The 19,515-nt window shown below is 40.7% G+C and overlaps 1 protein-coding gene across 4 annotated transcripts in view; it reads right to left on the bottom strand.

Moving 5' to 3' along the window:
* LOC125037293 (furin-like protease 1) overlaps positions 1–18,182 on the bottom strand; it is a 28,234-nt gene extending 10,052 nt beyond the window's left edge. For 3 of the 4 annotated variants that reach the window (XM_047630356.1, XM_047630357.1, XM_047630358.1), the window contains exons 1-14: positions 18,087–18,182; positions 17,187–17,312; positions 15,686–15,814; positions 15,239–15,404; positions 14,814–14,986; positions 14,421–14,544; positions 14,031–14,215; positions 13,574–13,692; positions 13,159–13,266; positions 12,906–12,993; positions 12,622–12,738; positions 11,939–12,032; positions 8,935–9,270; positions 7,106–7,414 (exon numbers count right to left, since the gene is read on the bottom strand). In XM_047630356.1, the coding sequence (XP_047486312.1) occupies positions 7,106–7,414; positions 8,935–9,270; positions 11,939–12,032; positions 12,622–12,738; positions 12,906–12,993; positions 13,159–13,266; positions 13,574–13,692; positions 14,031–14,215; positions 14,421–14,544; positions 14,814–14,986; positions 15,239–15,404; positions 15,686–15,814; positions 17,187–17,261 (2,023 nt within the window). In that variant the 5' untranslated portion in view covers positions 17,262–17,312; positions 18,087–18,182. The remainder of the gene's footprint in view (positions 1–7,105; positions 7,415–8,934; positions 9,271–11,938; positions 12,033–12,621; positions 12,739–12,905; positions 12,994–13,158; positions 13,267–13,573; positions 13,693–14,030; positions 14,216–14,420; positions 14,545–14,813; positions 14,987–15,238; positions 15,405–15,685; positions 15,815–17,186; positions 17,313–18,086) is intronic. The other variant, XM_047630359.1, reaches the window with a different exon arrangement.
* Between the last annotated feature and the right edge of the window lie 1,333 nt (positions 18,183–19,515).

Here is a 19,515-nt window from a genome sequence, read left to right as displayed (position 1 = left end):
TCTTTACAAAGACAAACATACGATATGTGACAGAGAACACTAAACTTCTCCACAACCATTTCCCTCAAAAAACTTGTAATATATAAAAAGATTTGCAGCTTTAAAACACCAACACAGAAAGTTCCTTAATTGTAAATACACACTCCTCATAAAAAAATCCTTCAACCAGATTCTATCAAGCATTCACAATTGAGCTCAGTATTACATAACAAAGAAAACAAGTGAACAGGCAGGCAGGCTGACAGGTACTTAATATAAAAGAACTTCAGCATAATACAGAGTCATTCAAGCTGAAGCCACACACTGTCACTAAGCTTACTAAAGAATACTTCAATTCACTTTTTGAATTTTCTCTTTCAATTTCAGTCAAGTTTACAAGACAAATTGAAGACTTGCTAACATGAAAACTCACCAATTTTAATACTAAGGAGAAAATACTTGCACCATCCTATATAAGTAAGACATTCGAATCCCTTGGCCAATGTGCGGATCATGTTCGACTCCAGATGAGAATGCACGCCAACTAGCTCTCCACATCCTCTCTCTCTCTCTCTCTCTCTCTCGCTCTCTCGCTCTCAACACAAAAAATATTACTCACATGCAAAAAAATAATATAATAAAATTAAATAATCCAAAATATAAGTTTTCTGCCTCTTTGGACCCTACATTCAAGAATAAATGTGAAGGAACTTTGCTCACTGGAATTCATAAAAAAGGTCTTCCTTCTACTAACAACCAAACATACATCAAACAGAAGAAACAAAGAAATTTAACAAATGAAAGGAACTCAAGGTAGAAAACTCTGTCTTTTCTTTCTTCACATTCTGGACTCGGGTTTTAACACAGAATCACAGTACAATTAATGACAGCAGACAAAAATACTTCATAAAGACCAAAGAATATATATAAAGAAGGGAATCTGAAGGAACACTGTACATCAGCTTTTCCCAAACTTTTTTGGACACGACCCTAATCACTTTTCTATTTGGTCTGGTAAGCCTTAGGGTGGAGAATAAAAATATTTCTCCTTATTAAGTTTAATTAAAAAAAAAAAAATTTTACTATAATCTAAAATGCAAATAAAATCTTTCAAATTTCCGATATAGCAAATTTAATTTTCTATTTTTTCATATCATTTTGATTTTACTTTTTTTCTTTTTGTTTCTAGCAATCCCACAGACCACAGGAAATGAGGGTCACAACCAATGTTTTGAGAACCACTGCTGTACTCTACTGATAAAGACTAATTGACCCCTGCAAGTTTGATGCGACAAAATTTCAAAATTGTCTCTAGAAAAAGGAACGTGACATAGTACTTATAACTGAAATATAATCAGCTAAAAGAAATGCAGTAAGAAGAATAATCTCTAACATATTAAAGATTGCAAAAGACAATGAACGATAAAAAGATATCTTAACTCTCAGAAACAGTGGTATATACCTAAATACGATTAACCCTAAATTATTTATACATCGTGGTTACTAAAGCATCATCAAAAACTAGAAAACAAGACAAAATATATAGTCCGCGGCAACATATGTGTATCGCCTTGGTAATAATATCAAGTAACCAAGAGCATCAAAACAGTAAGAAAAGAAATTTTAAAAAATAATGCCTCGTACATAAGAACCAACAAAAGGAAATAGAAGAAAAGTGCAAAAAAAAACATTCTGCTAAAAAAAAAAAAAAAAAATTGGGAAGGAAAGATAACGTCAAACATTTGGCAACATTCTTTAAACTCTTACACATTATCAATAAATTAAAAATGTGACAAATCAAAGAAGATTCTGACACCACCACTACATAATGGTGAGAATTGGAAAGGAGAGAAAATGCCGACCCCGTTGTCTTTCATTGCAATGCCGAACTTAAAATTGTCAGATTCTTTGGATTCTTGCAAAATTACTGCCTCTGGCTTTTAATGTGCTTCTTCATACCACATTTGGGAGCACTTTCTGAAGGGAATTTTACATTGCGAAAGAAAGCAATATGGAACTCATTCTGTTGCAATATCTTATTGCTTGAGGAACTATGTTACAGTAACTTTATACAGTATATGTATATTGGTTGGAAGGTTCGTAGTAAGCTAAGATGGGGTAGGTAGGGTAACAGGGTAGGTAGGGTAATAGGGTAGATAGGAAGTAAAGAAGGAAAGTAAGTAAGTAAATGGGTAAGGAAGTAAGTTAGGAAGGAATGAAGGAAGTAAGAGAGGAATGACCTTCCATCCTTACTATAAGGTAAGGATGGAAGGTAGGCAAGGTAAGGTAAGGTAAGGAAGGAAGGAAAGTATATAAGGTAAGGTAAGGAAGGAAAGTATATAAGGTAAGGTAAGGAAGGAAAGTATATAAGGTAAGGTAAGGAAGGAAAGTATATAAGGTAAGGAAGGAAGGAAAGTATATAAGGTAAGGTAAGGTAAGGAAAGAAGGTATGGCAGGGAGGTAAAGTAAGAAAGGAAGGTAGGGTAAGGAAGGAAGGTAAAAATGAAGGTAAGTAGGAAAGAAAGAAGGTAGGAGGGAGGTAAGGTAAGGTAGGGTAAGGTAGGAGGGTAAGGTAAGGTAAGGTAAGGTAAGGTAAGGTAAGGTAAGGTAAGGTAAGGTAAGGTAAGGTAAGGTAAGGTAAGGTAAGGTAAGGTAAGGTAAGGTAAGGTAAGGTAAGGTAAGGTAAGGTAAGGTAAGGTAAGGTAGAGAAGATTGTGTGTGTGTGTGCATATGCGTACGTGTGCATGCGTGCGCCCACACAAGTGTAAATGAGTGTGTGTGTGTAGGAGCACAAATTTGTGACTGCAGGTGTAATGTGGAAAGCAAATGTGGAGAAGTTTGTGTAAGTATGAGTGCGCGTAATAGTATCGCACATGATCATACACAAGTTCAAGTGCATGTCTGAAACTATATACTGTACAAGTGAAAAGCTTATACTAAAAATGAGAGTATTATGTATTCTGGAACTTTCTTCAGTCACCTTTGAAACATGCTTCAATGTAGTCATATAACAAGCATTTTAAATCATTGCACCTAAAGTATGGCAAAATCTGGAGGCTGTTGAAGTAAAGTATAGAAATAAAAAACAAAAGTGCTTCCATACTAAAAAAAATAATGATATAATATAAACCTTTATGAGGTAACCTTGCATTAACACTAAACACACTCATTAACACAGCTGATGCGCTCTGGGATTAAACAAGTGCAGAATATCTCAATTCATTATTTATATATATACCTAATCCTGTAGAATCATGCAAACTTACATCCTACTCACTGTCAAAAAACATAACAATCATTAACCATATGTGATTCAAGATACGTCACCAGCCGACAGTGGTAACAAGATCAAAAACCTTCGTTCTGTTCCATTCTTAAGTACCACATTAAGACTACATGAACACTTCAACATACAGTACATACAACATATCCAGCACCTGCCTGCACATGTGCACATGATATCTTTCTTCACATCCTCTGGCAAGTAAAGAGCAGAAATGGCTATTGTGAAACCCGCATTATTAACTCTACCTCTTGTGTTAGAACTCGTATAAAAACACACTGTTTCATTCCCCTCTCATATCACAATGCATTAGGATATATGCATGCAATTATTCAAGACTGATATTGCCAAATGACTTCTTCCTTTACTCCTCGACTATTTACAGGAGATTAAAATAAATATCTTAAATCCATTTGTTAATCCTACTATCAACTGTACAAAAAAAAATTTACACCTTTTAAATCCGCTTGAAACGATCAATACATTTTTGGATAAAATCATGAACTCATTCTCCCTGTGATTAATAAATTTACTCTATTACTCTGATTCTGAGAAATAAATAAACTCCACTCGTGGTGATGATTATGATTAGTACTTAGTATCTGGAATGTTCTTTATTTTTGTGTTTTTGCTTTTTCAAAAGTTTAGTACAGCTTTTCTAGCAATCCATATCTTTCAAAACAATAAATGCATTTAAAAACAGACTGAGACAAAACATCATATAGATACATCTTGTGGTTATACTTCTATCATATTGCAATAAATAAAAAGTGCATTTGTTATTTCACAAATATAAAATTAGATGTCTATTACCAACAAAAGAATAGTGTGAACCTTCCTACAACTAGATAAATAGCTATTAATCTTTTAAATAATGATCGACAATTTACATTAAAATCAGAATCAATATTGCACCAAAAATGACACAAAATCCTTCCATTCTAACTCATTTTTTTAGAAATTCTGAAGAAAAAAGTAACAAAAGATAAAAGCATCTGGATTAAAAACAATGTTTTTCCTTTTCTATTCACTCCGAGTCTCACGCAATGAATATGACAAATACTTATTCATATTTCCCTTTCTTTTTCCTTCTCATTCCCCCCCCCCCTTCCCCCTAAGAAGGATTTTCAAACTTGGCATCACCTGATGAGCACCATTTCTCAATTAAAAAGGAAAAAGAAAAACAGATGAAGGAAAAAGATGCACATCACATATAAGACACCACATTCATACTTATTTACATAGTTGTGAGAGGTGGTGATGCACAGCAAGTTCTACAGAGCTCACTGCAAAGTGTTTATTTCATTCCTTTTTTAGTAAAAGAGAGACTGCAGTCAATCAACATTCACTATTTACAACTCACCAGTCATCGAGCTAGAACACACGCATCGAAAGTTACAGTTTTATATCAAGGTCACCCACAATTCTTTAAAAAATGATAAAAGTACATCTGTTGGTGACAGTAGAACACTTTTTACATCTGGGCAATGAAATTTTGTCCCCTCGTACCATAATAGAGAGAACATTACTCATAAAAGTACTAGGTAGCAAAGCCAACCAGTTTAACCATAATACGAAAAAAAGTCATCTTTGGTTACAAGTGAGGTAAGAAAACTCGTACTCAGGTCCACCCATGCAAATATATATAGAAATAAAGTAAAGAGCAAAAAAAAAAAAAAAAAAAAAAAAAAAAAAAAAAAAAAAATAATATTAATAATAATAATAATAATAATAATAATAATAATAGATTGATGACAATATTACTGATAATAAATGAAGTAAAGAAAATTCACCAAAGCATAGACAAAAAACATGTATAAATCAATGTGCTACATACTTAGGCCTTCCTATAAACAGAAAAGATGAAAAAAAAAAAAAAAAATCTAGAAAAGGATATGAGAGGCTATCTTTTCATCAGTCGAACTTAACCTTACATAAAGCAATAAAAAAGATGTTCAGCAAAAATAATTACTTAACCTACACGAACTGAACAACAGTAACTTCCTTCCTTAATGAACCTGGACTCCATTTTACTGACACCAAGAACTGGTATGTTTATATTGTCAACTTTAAATCTGTCATTCTACAAAAGTCCTCAGACTTGCAACAGCCAACATGCAGCTGGAGCCATCATGAGTACAAAATATAGGTAATGAGCATAATACAAGATCTGTGAAAGTCTTAGAGTTTCCATCAAACTATTGCCATACACACGCAAAAATAATACTAATAGTCTCTCTGAAAGGAAATGTGCAATAGTTTCACACACACTTAATGGCACTGGTATAAAATACTTCCACATTCTTAAAGGAGTAATAAAATCATTTCATCTTACAGCTACGAATATCCATGATACGAGGAAAATAGTGATAACGAGGAAAATATTGATAAAGGAGTAATAATTGAAATCAAAGTCCTCGTGATATAAGAATAAAAACATTGAGTAATTGACAATAGTATCAATAATACTAATAAATAAAAGTGGCAAATAAGATATTACTAACAATAACATGTATATAATGACAGGAGGCACCTAAAATGTAACTCGTGGAGAATTTACCAGAGTTATCAAGCCACAAAAAAATTCACAAAATTTTCTTTTTCAGAGGTCCCTGGCCAACACCTGCTATCTGAGCCACTGGTTCTGACAACTAGCTAAGGATAACAGATTATGATTTCATTCAAATTTTAGCCCCTTCTCCAAACATTTTATAAGCAAGATGTCTATGAAAAAAAAAAATTGTATATCCCTTGGTGGAAGACTTGCCATAAATCCTAACAAAGGATTTTCGCTAGTCCAGCATGAGACTTCAATCCAACCTCTTTTTTCTTTCCTAATTCTTCGGGCCTTCTGCAACCTTCCATCACATACACATGCTTAAAAATCAACTGGGATTCTCATATGCCAACTAGAAAACAACTGAACCAAAAATAGATGAATAAAAACGTGTACAATAAGAACAAACAAAAAATCTAACCCAAAAAAATTTAACAGGGGCTAAAAATCTCCCCCTCAAATAACTGGTGGCTAAAACTCTGGCTCCAACACTAAAGCTCAACACTCACAAGGCTATCTAGCCCAAGACTACAGAGGCAGCTTCAAGATATATATATATATCTAAAGTTTGTAGAGTAAAAATGAGTATAAAATGCCAAAGGCACTCTATGAAACAATTCTCAAGGGCAGATGAGAAGTCTGAGCTTCCACTTTTTTAAAAGCTTTTTTTTTTTTTTAGCTTTCAAACATCTATACATCAAAAGAGCTGGAGGGTTTTTTGATTTAGCATTTTTTTTAGGTTTTTAGTTTTTTTTTCCTTTAGTTTCAGTCTGTGAACTCTGCTGAAAATTATAATGAATAAACCCTGGAATTATCTGGTCAATATTGTATCAGTAGACTGACCTCCAACACCAACTCAACCCTTGGCTTCAGAAGCATCAGGCTGTGGATATGGCCATCACTCTACTGACCTGCGCCTGAAGGGCTTTCTTCCACTTTACCCTAAGACAAGGGACTCATCATCCTCAAGTGTAAATCCATTCATTATGTTGTACAAATAAAAAGACTAAAAAGCTAAAATCCTTGACACTAACTGCACCTAACTAACAAAGTTGGCTGCTGTAATAAGGCCGGCGATGCACTATCCACAGCCCCCACCTTTTGCAGGGCGTCACACTTAGATTCACTAACAAGTGTTCCTGCGCTTCCCGAGGCCTCTCCCCGCGGCCTCCCGCCATGGGGGAACTCGGGTCGCCCCCCCGCGCACAGCACTTTCCGCGGGTTAGGCTGACCCACAAGGATACCACCCACCACCAAGTGCACCACCACCACCACAAGGCACAAACCTATGCAGGCCCCAGCGGCGTCCACGCGGCTGCAGCCAGGTGGCAGCGCCTTCTGGATGGCCGACAGCTGTAGCGTATAGGGAGTTGGAGTCGGCGAGGCTGCCGCAGCCGACGAGTGGCCCACGCCCATGCTGTCAGGGTCCCGAGTCTCTGTCTTGCCTTCGGTGGTGTCGACGGACTCGTGCACGGCCGTGTCGCTGGCGTGGGAATCGTCGGCGGACTGGGTGTCCTGCTGCGGGGACACCGGCTGCCCGGGCTCCGTCTCCGTGCCGTACAGAATCAGGCTCCATTCCTTCACCTCAGCTTTGTCTGCCAAAAACAAGATCCATTAGTCTAATGGCACTTTCTTATTGCACTGTAAGGGAAACAGGAAAATGATTATCGCATGCTTCTTCATCTCCCTACTTCCTGTGCTCCCTCCCTCCAATAACTCCTCTATGTATATCAATGATCCGCTTTTCATCCTAACCAGTATCTGAATCACTGAAAAAACATAATAAAACAGTAAGGTAACTCATAGAATATTATAGGTTAAAGAATAAAATTTATCCAAATCATAAATATTTATATCCCTAAAAAAGAAAATAAAAAAAAATAATAAAAATACATGCACAAGCATCGACCATAATGCACAGGTACTAAGAGCACACTGAATAAAATAGGAAATAAAAAATAAAATGGCAAAAGGAAAGACTATACAGCACGTTCCTTAGATATTGGAATAATAATAAAAACAAAAGGATCAAAGACATCAGCCACATTCACATACTGCAATTATTCTTCTTGTACATAATCCCCCATATACAAAAGCAGACCATAACAAAGGAAATTAACAAAAAGACGTCATGCCTCCTCTCTAAGGGAACTCTGGCGCTCATGCAACGCCCGCTTGTCTTCTTGGACCTTCACATAATGCCATACTTGTCCTAAAGCACAGTGGTTACAGCAGTCATCCTCATTACAGCAATTCTTACTACAGCTTTTATTTTCAACTAGCTGCTGTTCAGTACTTATCTTCAGACTCAGAGATGAAGTCATTATTCTTTACTACTGCACGCTTCTTTGGCAACAATCCGTGGGGAATTTATCCTAAGACACACAAAAAAAACTGAAAGCAGACCTTACACTAGTGATGAAACATGCATCTGGTTTATTTCCGAAGCAACAGTTCTGGATTTCGACAGCGGCGTTACACATCTTTAGAAAGCCTACAAGGATGGCTACGCTGGCGGAAGAATGGAAGATGGTGTACACGAGAGAAAACAGTGCCTGATGTCCCCTTTTTGGATATCAGTAACCACAGAGTCTATTAGTTAAAGAAGTGTGAATATTTAACTTTTTTTTTTAATCACAAAAAAAGTTTCGCCATACATTGCCACAAATATACTATTAAAGCGTCTGAAATGTCTCATGCTTCTCTCCAGGATGACTTAGATGCACCACCATTCTAGACGCAAATGTATTACTTACTTCGCCATGCAGTAGCCCTTCACTAAACAAACGCTCATGTTCCCAGTTTCAAGATTTAAAAAAAATACCTATTTACCTCTCTATTACAGAATAAAAATGAACAACAAACAAATAAACAAACACATCGAACGAGCCTTCAAAATGGACTTTCCTTTCAATCGTCTTTAGTTCAACATTTACACGAAACCATGCTCCAGGAACAGCAGCAACAGTAACAACAAAAGAAATTCTCTGGCTGTGAAATCAACACGGAGTCTCCACATAAAGCATGCAACAACTGCCATTTAGAGCTACCATTCGCATGCTGATTACGAGGGTGCTGCTACCGAGGGAAGTTCGGGGAATCCCCTTCTATTTACCCTTGTGATGGGAGCTGTCGCGGTGGTTGGGCGGGCGAATGGGGGCAGGATGTGACTCGTAGTGTGGAGGTTGTGGGGGTAAAGAGTATGTGGGTTTTTTAGGCTGGTAGGAGTGCCATGGTCTGGGTGTGGTACCGGGTGTGGTAGATGTGGTAGTCGTGGTAGGAGGAGTGGTCGACGGGTGAGGAGGAGGAGGACGGGAGATGGCCGGGGCGGTCTCCCTTCCTCCCCCGACCCCCCCACCACGGTCTCTGCGCCCCCAGCGTGCCTGCCACTTGTCTGGGTTTATTCTGGTGCCATAAAAGATGAGTGTCCAGCGCTCCAGTAGGGTGGCTCCTAGAAGGCAGCAGCAGGAACAGAAGGGTCAGCAGAGGCAGCAGCAGGCAGGAAGGGGGCAGTGCACTTTAGCTACACTATCAAGGAGGTCTGCCTCTCCCCGGGTGCGCACAGAGTAGAAATCTTAGCCCGTGAAACCCACTGTAAATACAGTACTACTACCCCCACCACCAAAGCACTGGTTCAAGTTCTCTAACGCTATAGGTCTCACACAAAAGAGAATTATCCAACACAGCGTATTTTGACGGGAAAAGTTGAGGTAGCCATTACCCTGGTGGAACCTATGATTCTTATTATGAAAAGCAGGGAGAGTAACCACTAAAAAATATAAAAACAATCTAAGTATAATACATACTGGACCCTGTTAAAAAAAATATCTACACTTTGGTGCAAAAATCTTTTAAAAAAACAACCAAAAATTATAAATGAAATGTTGCAAATTTCCATCACCAGAAGTCTCAATCAAACTCTCAAGAGACAGAGAGAAAGAGAGAGAGAAAAAAAAACATGCAGTTAGATTCAGGCATCGTATTATAGACTTCATTTTAGTTTATCCTTAGCATATAAATTGGAAAACATTGGCCACACAAAAGTAAAAAAATCCTTACAAACCACCATGCATCTTTTCCCCTCTTAACTCTCATAGAAATCTAAATCTGGCAGTGTTATTTATAACCATTTTTATTGTGCATCATTAAAAAAAATACTGTTTTTCTTTTCCAACATAAACAAACAAAACCATCACAATAAATCGAATTAGGACCCGACCATCTACCCAAAAGTTTCTTTCCCAAAACATACACATATATTTTTCACATTACTACAAAATATACCTTCTATTTTTTTAAACTATGGCAAGGGAAATGAATCAAAATGTCTGCCTCAATAATCAGATTTTTCCTCTTTGCTCAGGAATCCATCACATTCCCGGGTATGAAAAGGACTAATTCCAGAAGGGCCTAAGATCATTGAGAATCCCTGTAACTTCAATTTCAAACCACGATTTTGTAGAATTCTTTGTCAGGATTCCTTCATCCTACACTTGTAGTTGAATATAAAGAAGACAAAAATAATGATAATGGCAATAAGAGCAACAGGGATAACGATAATGATAATACTAATAGTAATAAGGATAATAATAACGATAACTTCAACAGTAACAATTATCTGTCAATAATAATTATAATAATAATAACAGGAAATAAAACAATATATATAACAGATAAATAATAATAATAATAATAATAATAATAATAATAATAATAATAATAATAATAATAATAATAATAATAATAATAATAATAATAATAATAATAATAATAATAATGTACCACAGTAAAATGATTTTGAAAAATGTTATCACTAAAAAGGCCTGTTCATCCTCATCAAAATCATTCGGAAATATCAAAGTTTTTTCCGACCAAATATCATCATCAACTTCAAAGCCTCTGGAATTACTGGTCTTTGTTTAGGCAACTCAAAAACATCGGAAAAAAAAATTATTTGTTTCCTTGTTAAAAATACGAAAAAAGTGAAAATGTTTACGTTAAAAATAAGTCCTTAATTTACATGATTTTTAAAAAATGAAGTTAATCATCAACTGTTATTCATGTTGTTAATTTTTAAAGCATATTTATTTTCCAAGAAAACGGAATTCAAACAAATAAGCTTTTTGAAATAATCAATAAACTAACTTGTCTCAAGCCAACATAACAAATTTGATTTAAGATAAAACCCACTATCTATAAAAATTGCATCTAAGATATACACTTCAGCTTCCTTGAAGTTCTATGAAAGTTGACTTCTGAAAATCCTTCAAAGCAAGTGTTCAAGGAACTAATAATCTCTTTGGGGAGAGAGGAATAAAAAAAACTAGAAAGTCTCTCCACACCTAAACCATAAACTAACGAAATATAAAATAAAACTACTTGAGTTACTACAGGCCCTTCCCCGCATTCTTACACAACTAAAACTCCAAACCACAAGTGCTAAAACCAAGCACACCTTATTTCATTACGAATTCTGCACACAAAGGTCGCACACACTTTTATAATTACTGAAACCCATATATTTTCTACTCCGTTAAATTATAGATGTACAATCACAATACTTTTTCTTTTGTGTTTTGCTTCCTATGCATTCCCTGCTCACATTCATTCCCCTTCAAATAGTAGCTTGCTCTAATAAAAAAAAAAAAAAAAAAATCACATTAAACCTGAGTGTATTTGTGTGCGCACCCGTGCGCGTGCATATGGGTACGAGTACGAGTACAAGTGTGAGTGTGATTGGGTGTGTGTGAATCAATTTAGTTGTTTTTTGTGACGGAGTGGCTTTCAGTGCGCAGTGCACATGGCTTGGGCCTCCTCCGCTTGATTGGCCTTTTCCACTGTGTTCCAACCCACCGAATGCCTCCATACCCATCTAGCCACCTATCTCGCTTAACTTCTCGCTGCTTCTAACATATGCATATCCCAACCATAACCACAGACCCATTTCCACCACCTCCCGCACTTCCACTTTCACTTCATCCACTACTACTTCCAATTCCCCCACTTCTTCCACACCAACTTTCATTTCTACCACTACACATCCACTCTTCCACATCCAAGTCCACCCCCACTTCGTTCACACCCACTTCCACTTCCACTTCCACTTCATCACGACTTACCTGTGGTGAAGAAGTGTCCGTTGTTGTGGATCTCCAGCTTCCACTTTCCCAGGGGTCGCTCACCCCACATGTGGACGGTCATGAAAGGCCACGACTGACGATACAAAGGAGTGTCAATTATTTTGATCTTTTAGGAACAATTTAGAAGAAATACGAAATGGCAATCGATATCTGCCTGGAGCACGGGAAAGAAAATCATTCTCTTCTCTTCATTGCCAGATATCGTACTTCAAATGTATCAATGAGAAAACTGATCTTTTATCTGTGATGATGTAGACATTAATTTTATTCACCATTTGCAAACACAAACAAAAAAGGGAAATAAAGTCCCTCTCCGTCGAAACCCCAGTCCCTCTCCGTCGAAACCCCAGTCCCTCTCCGTCGAAACCCCAGTCCCTCTCCGTCGAAACCCCAGTCCCTCTCCGTCGAAACCCCAGTCCCTCTCCGTCGAAACCCCAGTCCCTCTCCGTCGAAACCCCAGTCCCTCTCCGTCGAAACCCCAGTCCCTCTCCGTCGAAACCCCAGTCCCTCTCCGTCGAAACCCCAGTCCCTCTCCGTCGAAACCCAAGTCCCTCTCCGTCGAAACCCAAGTCCCTCTCCGTCGAAACCCAAGTCCCTCTCCGTCGAAACCCAAGTCCCTCTCCGTCGAAACACCTCCCCCCCCCACCCCCCCAGCGACTCACGTGGAAGCCCGTGCGGGAGTTGTCGTGCGGGCGCTGGGCGAGGAGAGTGGACTTCACTCCTGACGGCGACGACAGGTAGATCTCAATGTCACCTCGGCGATCAGCTGTCAGCGATACCTAAGGTCGAGGGAAAAGGAAGGATATTTTATACGGGCGATGCTTAGGGAAATAAACGGAGCGAAAAAAAAATTAACTTCATACAAAAGAAGAGGCGGGAAAATTTTCTTTTCAAGCACAAAACGGGAGATAGAATAACATCACGTTTTCGCTCCGCACGCACTGACCTTGGCCTGCACGTGTTCCAGGTAGTTGACGCCCGGGCAGTCTGTGACATCGAGTTCCAGCGTGACGAAGCTCTTCTGTGGGATCAGTCTGGCGGAACGAATGATCAATCAATAATAATAATCATAATATCAGTAATGCTAATGATAATGTCAACGATTACAATAACAGTAATACCAAAAACAACGAAAAATTGCAATGATCATAAAAGAAACGCAACAGTAACAGCAAACTCAAATACGGAAAGCGGCTCACTTGTCGATGTGCGACGCGGCCACCTCGCACTTCCTCTGCGTCGGGACACTGGTCCAGTTGCGGGCCAGCTGGACCATGGCGTAGGCGTCCATGAGGCCGTAACCAAACCTGGGGGGATGAGAAATAAAAATAGGTTTCAGGAGAGGAGCGTCCGCGCGGTGACATTTTGCTGACTCTTTCTCCACAAAAGATCCGTTATTCTGCATCGGAAATAAATGCAATGATTGCAGTTTATAACACATTTGCATTGCGAAAGTAGATAGCGCAAATGCTCAAACATATAATAAAGGTCATACAGCAGATGACGGACGCGAGTGCACGCGCGCGCACATGAGCACGCACGCACACAAATAAAAGAAAAAATAAACGCGCATCTTGTACACATGCACACGACGTCATGCGCCAAGGAACCGACCTGTGCGAGACGTGGCGGCCGACGCCGTTGCTCTGCCAGTCGGGCGCCTCCAGGTTCTCGGGCCGCGCCGTTCGGACAACGATGTGCTGCATGTCGCGCCACGTCAGGTCTCGGTTCACCTGAAACCGAAGCGAATGTCATGCACATTGCCAGACTTTGCCGAGAGGATATATAAGGGGTATTGCATGAATCAGGAGGATGAATGCATGATAGCAGTTGCGGAAAAAAGGCAATGACAATCTTTCTCTTCATTACATGGAAAACAACCCTTCCAACCGCTTAAGAAATGTAACCAAAATCAAGAACCCGAAATCCCAGTACATTATCTCGAACACCATATACCCATCCAAATGGACAAACAATGAACCGATAAGTAGACACTTAGATAACAAATACATAGACATAAATAAGCAGACATCCAGAACTACACAGTCCAAGAGCCACCGGCAGTCCCGACCTGCAGGGCCAACGCGCAGATGGCGGCGGCGAGGGGCGCGGAGGCCGACGTGCCCGTGTGCGACGACGTGCAGGAGTGGTGCAGGTCGGTGGTCACGATCTGCTTCTCCCCAAGCGAGCCGGAGCTGTAGGTCGTCGCCAGGGTGGAGCTGCACGCCTCCGAGTACCACGGGACGCGACCCCTTTCTGTGGGTGGGCGGGCGGGTGGGCAGACGGGCCGGGGGGGAGGGGGTGAGACAAGTGGGAGATTGTATGAGTATATTTTGGTTAAAGCTATCCTACGCACCTGCCTACATTAAGACCGAAACAAAAAAAATATACATTCTTAACCTACTTATATTCCGAAATGTCTCCAAACCGAAATTTGAAAAAAAAATAAAAAAAATCAAACCTGTAGCTGACGAAATGCTCAGGGTCCAGATGGAGTTCGTGTAGCCGTCGCAGTTGCAGTTGTCTTGATCTCGACCTCCGTTTCCTGAAGCCCACACGAAGATGGAACCCTTACCACCTCGCCCCTGTCAAAGAAACACAAGTCACACTGATATATCCCCCAACATGAGCTTTAAAGAGAGGGAAATATAGCCCAGCATACAATAAAACAAATGAAAACCTATTCCTCAAACTCAAAAACGACCCCAGCATTTAAAAAAAATAAATACAAATAAAATGAATATTCCTTAAATAAAAAAGATAAATCCTACAGTAATAAACAGACAAACCACAACCAAACCCATTCCTCAACCTTTTTCCCCTTCGTCCCTTCCTCCCCAACCCCGGGACTCACGTTCCGGATGCCCTCGACGAAGGCGCGCGTGGCCAGCTGCCCCGGCCCGTCCACCGTCTTGCCGTCGTCGTCGGGGCCCCAAGACGCCGAGTAGATGTCGATGTGCTGCGGGTTGAGGGCCAGGGACCGCGCCTCCACTGCGTCCGTCACGTCGCCGTCCAGCATGCGGACACCTGGAGGAGGAGGAAGCAAAGATGAGCGTCAGCAATTATACATTCAAGCCTTTTAAGTCTAACAACAAGCATTAATACAAAAAATATCGTCAATCGTAAGATTAAAAAAAAAAAAAAAAAGTGCACCACAAATCACCCAATGACCCTGACTCCATCAATCACTCAAACACGTATCTCAAACACGTATCCCACCCCCATACCTCCCCCCACTACCCCCAAGCGTTCCCCTAAGGCTCCCCTCCCCACACACACCTCCCACAGACGCCTCGTAGGCCACCCCGACGGCGCAGATGGAGTTGTTGGCGTCGGCGGCCACCTCGCCGGCACAGCGCGTCCCGTGGCGGTTCGAGTCCACCAGGTCGTAGCGGGGCATCGGGTCAGGGTCGTGGCTGTTCACGTCGTACGAGGCATTGGGGTCCTGATATTTTCATTAAAAAAAAGGAAGAAAAGAGGGGGAAAAAAAAAAAAGGTCAATGTACGAATGGTAGTCATTACGCTCAACAATATCTGCATGATAATTACAAGTTTTACATCCACGCCCCCTAAAAAGAAAGAAAGAAAAAAAGCGTCCGGCTCTCCATAAAGACGACGCAATTTTCCCAAACTTCACCCAATCGGCACCGAAATCCAAGAGCTCTCCAATTATCCAATCTAATTAACATGAAAACCAAATCGTCATCAAACGGGGAGGGAACTCACGTAGTTTTTTATGAGGTCGGGGTGGTCCTTCTCCAGGCCGTCGTCCAGGATCGTCACCACGACGCCCTTGCCGGACACGCCCTCCGCCCACGCAGGCTGCACGTTCATGTCCAGGGAGCCGCCGCGGTTCTGCGGGAATGAAATCGTAAGTGAAAACACACGTACATTGCAGAGATACATTACATATATACAAACATTGTATACACACATACAAACATTGTATACACACATACAAACATTGTATACACACATACAAACATTGTATACACACATACAAACATTGTATACACACATACAAACATTGTATACACACATACAAACATTACATACATACACCCTTTAATCCTTTACATACATACACCCTTTACATACATACACCCTTTACATACATACACCCTTTACATACATACACCCTTTACATACATACACCCTTTACATACATACACCCTTTACATACATACACCCTTTACATACATACACCCTTTAATCCTTTACATACATACATCCTTTTCATACATACATCCTTTTCATACATACATCCTTTACATACATACATCCTTTACATACATACATCCTTTATATACATACATCCTTTACATACATACATCCTTTACATACATACATCCTTTACATACATACATCCTTTACATACATACATCCTTTACATACATACATCCTTTACATACATACATCCTTTACATACATACATCCTTTACATACATACATCCTTTACATACATACATCCTTTACATACATACATCCTTTACATACATACATCCTTTACATACATACATCCTTTACATACATACATCCTTTACATACATACATCCTTTACATACATACTTCCTTTACATACATACATCCTTTACATACATACATCCTTTACATACATACATCCTTTACATACATACATCCTTTACATACATACATCCTTTACATACATACATCCTTTACATACATACATCCTTTACATACATACATCCTTTACATACATACATCCTTTACATACATACATCCTTTACATACATACATCCTTTACATACATACATCCTTTACATACATACATCCTTTACATACATACATCCTTTACATACATACATCCTTTACATACATACATCCTTTACATACATACATCCTTTAAATTCATACATCCTTTAAATTCATACATCCTTTAAATACATACATCCTTTAAATACATATATTACATTACATACATAACACACAAGCATTAGATACATTACATAAAAACATACATTACATACATACATTCATTACATACATACATTCACAACATACACTACATACATCCACAAATCAAAAGATACATAAAGATGAAAAAAAAAAAAAAATCCTATCACACATACATACGTCAACGCGCACAACCGAACACACCGACCAACCACTCAAACCAGAACCAAGCTCTCTTCCCCATTCGAACCATTCCCGAAACGCCACGTCCGAATCCGAACCACCACCCTTTTTAAAATCCACCTCCACTTACCAAATACCACATCTGCGGCCACTTGGGATCGTCCATCCACGTGGAGGTGTACTTGGCGGAGCGATCTTGGTGCATGAAGTCCCGCTTCACTCGCCGCTTCACCACCTGCTGCTCGGCCCACCGCACCTGCTCGAGACAAAGGCTCATTAGCGCCCGAGTGGAGTCCCCGCTCGTGCTTCTACGGACCTGAGCTTAGCTAAGTTGAGATGAGTGGAGAGTCAAGCTTAGCTAAGTTGAGATGAGTGGAAAGTCAAGCTAAGTCAAGTTGAGATGAGTGGAGAGTCAAGCTAAGTCAAGTTAAGATGAGTGGAGAGTCAAGCTAAGTCAAGTTGAGATGAGTGGAGAGTCAAGCTGAGTCAAGAGAAGGTGAGTGGAGAGTCAAGCTGAGTCAAGAGAAGGTGAGTGGAGAGTCAAGCTAAGTCAAGAGAAGGTGAGTGGAATTCAAGCTAAGTCAAGAGGAGTTGAATAAAAGCTAACTTTGCCTAATCTGACTTGACTTTGTTTGATATTTAGGTTGATAGCAATTCTGTCTAATCTAGCAGAATTCTCATCTTGTTCCTAAGTGTATAAAGGTCTACACTTTTTAAGTGTTAGTAGCGAATGGACTTCGATTACAATCTCCACAGTGGGAATTGAATTAAGTGAATACAGCAACGTGTCATGTTCCATTAGAGGAAATCGTTCTGTGTGGAGGCTATGCAATGACTTGTAATGCAAGGCTTAATTGCACACAAAATTAGAACCTACACAACTTGCCAGTCAAAAAAAAAAAACGTATCAGCTATTAATCAAAGCAATTACACATCAAATCCCCCCGCCCCTCGCAAATTCGAAAACCAATAAACCTAAAAAAAAAATCCTAGACCAGCACGCAAATGAGAGCGAGAAAGCCCTACTCACATGAGGCTCGGAGATGAGTTTCTCGTGGTGCAGCAGCGACGGGTCGGCCGAGCGTCGGGCCACGCGGCGGTGACGTAACAAGTAGACGTCGTCAAAAATCTGCAAAGGGAGAAAAAGGAAAAGGATTCCTCATTAGACCGTGACTTCAACAGGTTCGTAATTTTGAAGGTTGGGGAAAAAAATAGTGTACATTCTTTCTTACAAAGGTACGAAGAGAGAAGAGGGAGAGGGAGAGAGGAAGGAAGGAGAGGGAGAGTACGAGTTAATTAGATCTCGCCATCTGCACATGGCGCGTCCATCCGACTTTGCGTAAACATGCGTATGAAGATACATATTAAATATTAAGTTATTTATAAGTTATTAGATTAATAAATAAAGAGGTACATAAACAAAACTAGTGACCAAAAAAAAACAACATACATGGGAAGAGCAGTTCTGCAGAAATACAATGAAATAATCGAAAAATACTTTAAAACACTGATACGCAAAACAATCAACCATCATACACCCCACCAAAAACAAGCAGTTACCGATAAAAAATAGGAAAAAACAAAACAAAAAACAAAACATCTAATAATGGCTGAAAAGTGACCCGCTCTAACGACTTGATGACACAAGTTCCCGCGTCCTCTCCCTCTCCCTTTCCCCCCTCCTCTTCCCTGACCTGGCCCCTCCCACCCCACCCCGGCTCAATTTATGTCTACTTGACTCCTTCCGCACCCCCTCTCTCCCCCCCTCCCCCCCTCCCACTTCGGAAGGCTGCCGCTCAAGTACTTATATCAAATTACAAATGAGAGACGGGTAAGGGAAGCGGCAGAGGAGGAGGAGGAGGAGGGAGAGGGAGGAGGGGGAGGGAGGAGGAGGGAGAGGGAGGAGGGGGAGGGAGGAGAAGGAGGGGGAGGGAGGAGAAGGAGGGGGAGGGAGGACGAGGGGGAGGGAGGAGAAGGAGGGGGAGGGAGGAGGAGGGGGAGGGAGGAGGAGGGAGAGGGAGGAGGAGGGAGAGGGAGGAGGAGGAGGAGGGAGAGGGAGGAGGAAGAAGAGGGAGAGGGAGGAGGAGGAGGAGGGAGAGGGAGGAGAAGGAGGGGGAGAGGGAGGAGGGGGAGAGGGAGGAGGAGGGGGAGAGGGAGGAGGAGGGGGAGAGGGAGGAGGAGGGCGAGAGGGAGGAGGAGGAGGGGGAGGGAGGAGGAGGGAGAGGAGGAGGAGGAGGAGGGGGAGAGGGAGTAGGAGGAGGGGGAGGGGAGGAGGAGGGAGCGAGGGAGGAAGGGAAGGAGAGGGAGGGAGGGAGGGAGGAAGGGAAGGAGAGGGAGGGAGGGAGGGAGGGAGGGAGGAAGGGAGGGAGGGAGGAAGGGAAGGAGAGGGAGGGAGGGAGGAAGGGAAGGAGAGGGAGGGAGGGAGGAAGGGAAGGAGAGGGAGGGAGGGAGGGAGGGAG

This window comes from Penaeus chinensis, chromosome 23 (genome assembly GCF_019202785.1).
Source record: "Penaeus chinensis breed Huanghai No. 1 chromosome 23, ASM1920278v2, whole genome shotgun sequence".
NCBI classification, from domain to species: domain Eukaryota; kingdom Metazoa; phylum Arthropoda; class Malacostraca; order Decapoda; family Penaeidae; genus Penaeus; species Penaeus chinensis.
Note: the sequence above shows the minus strand (reverse complement) of the source record. Positions and strands in the feature narration are given on the sequence as shown.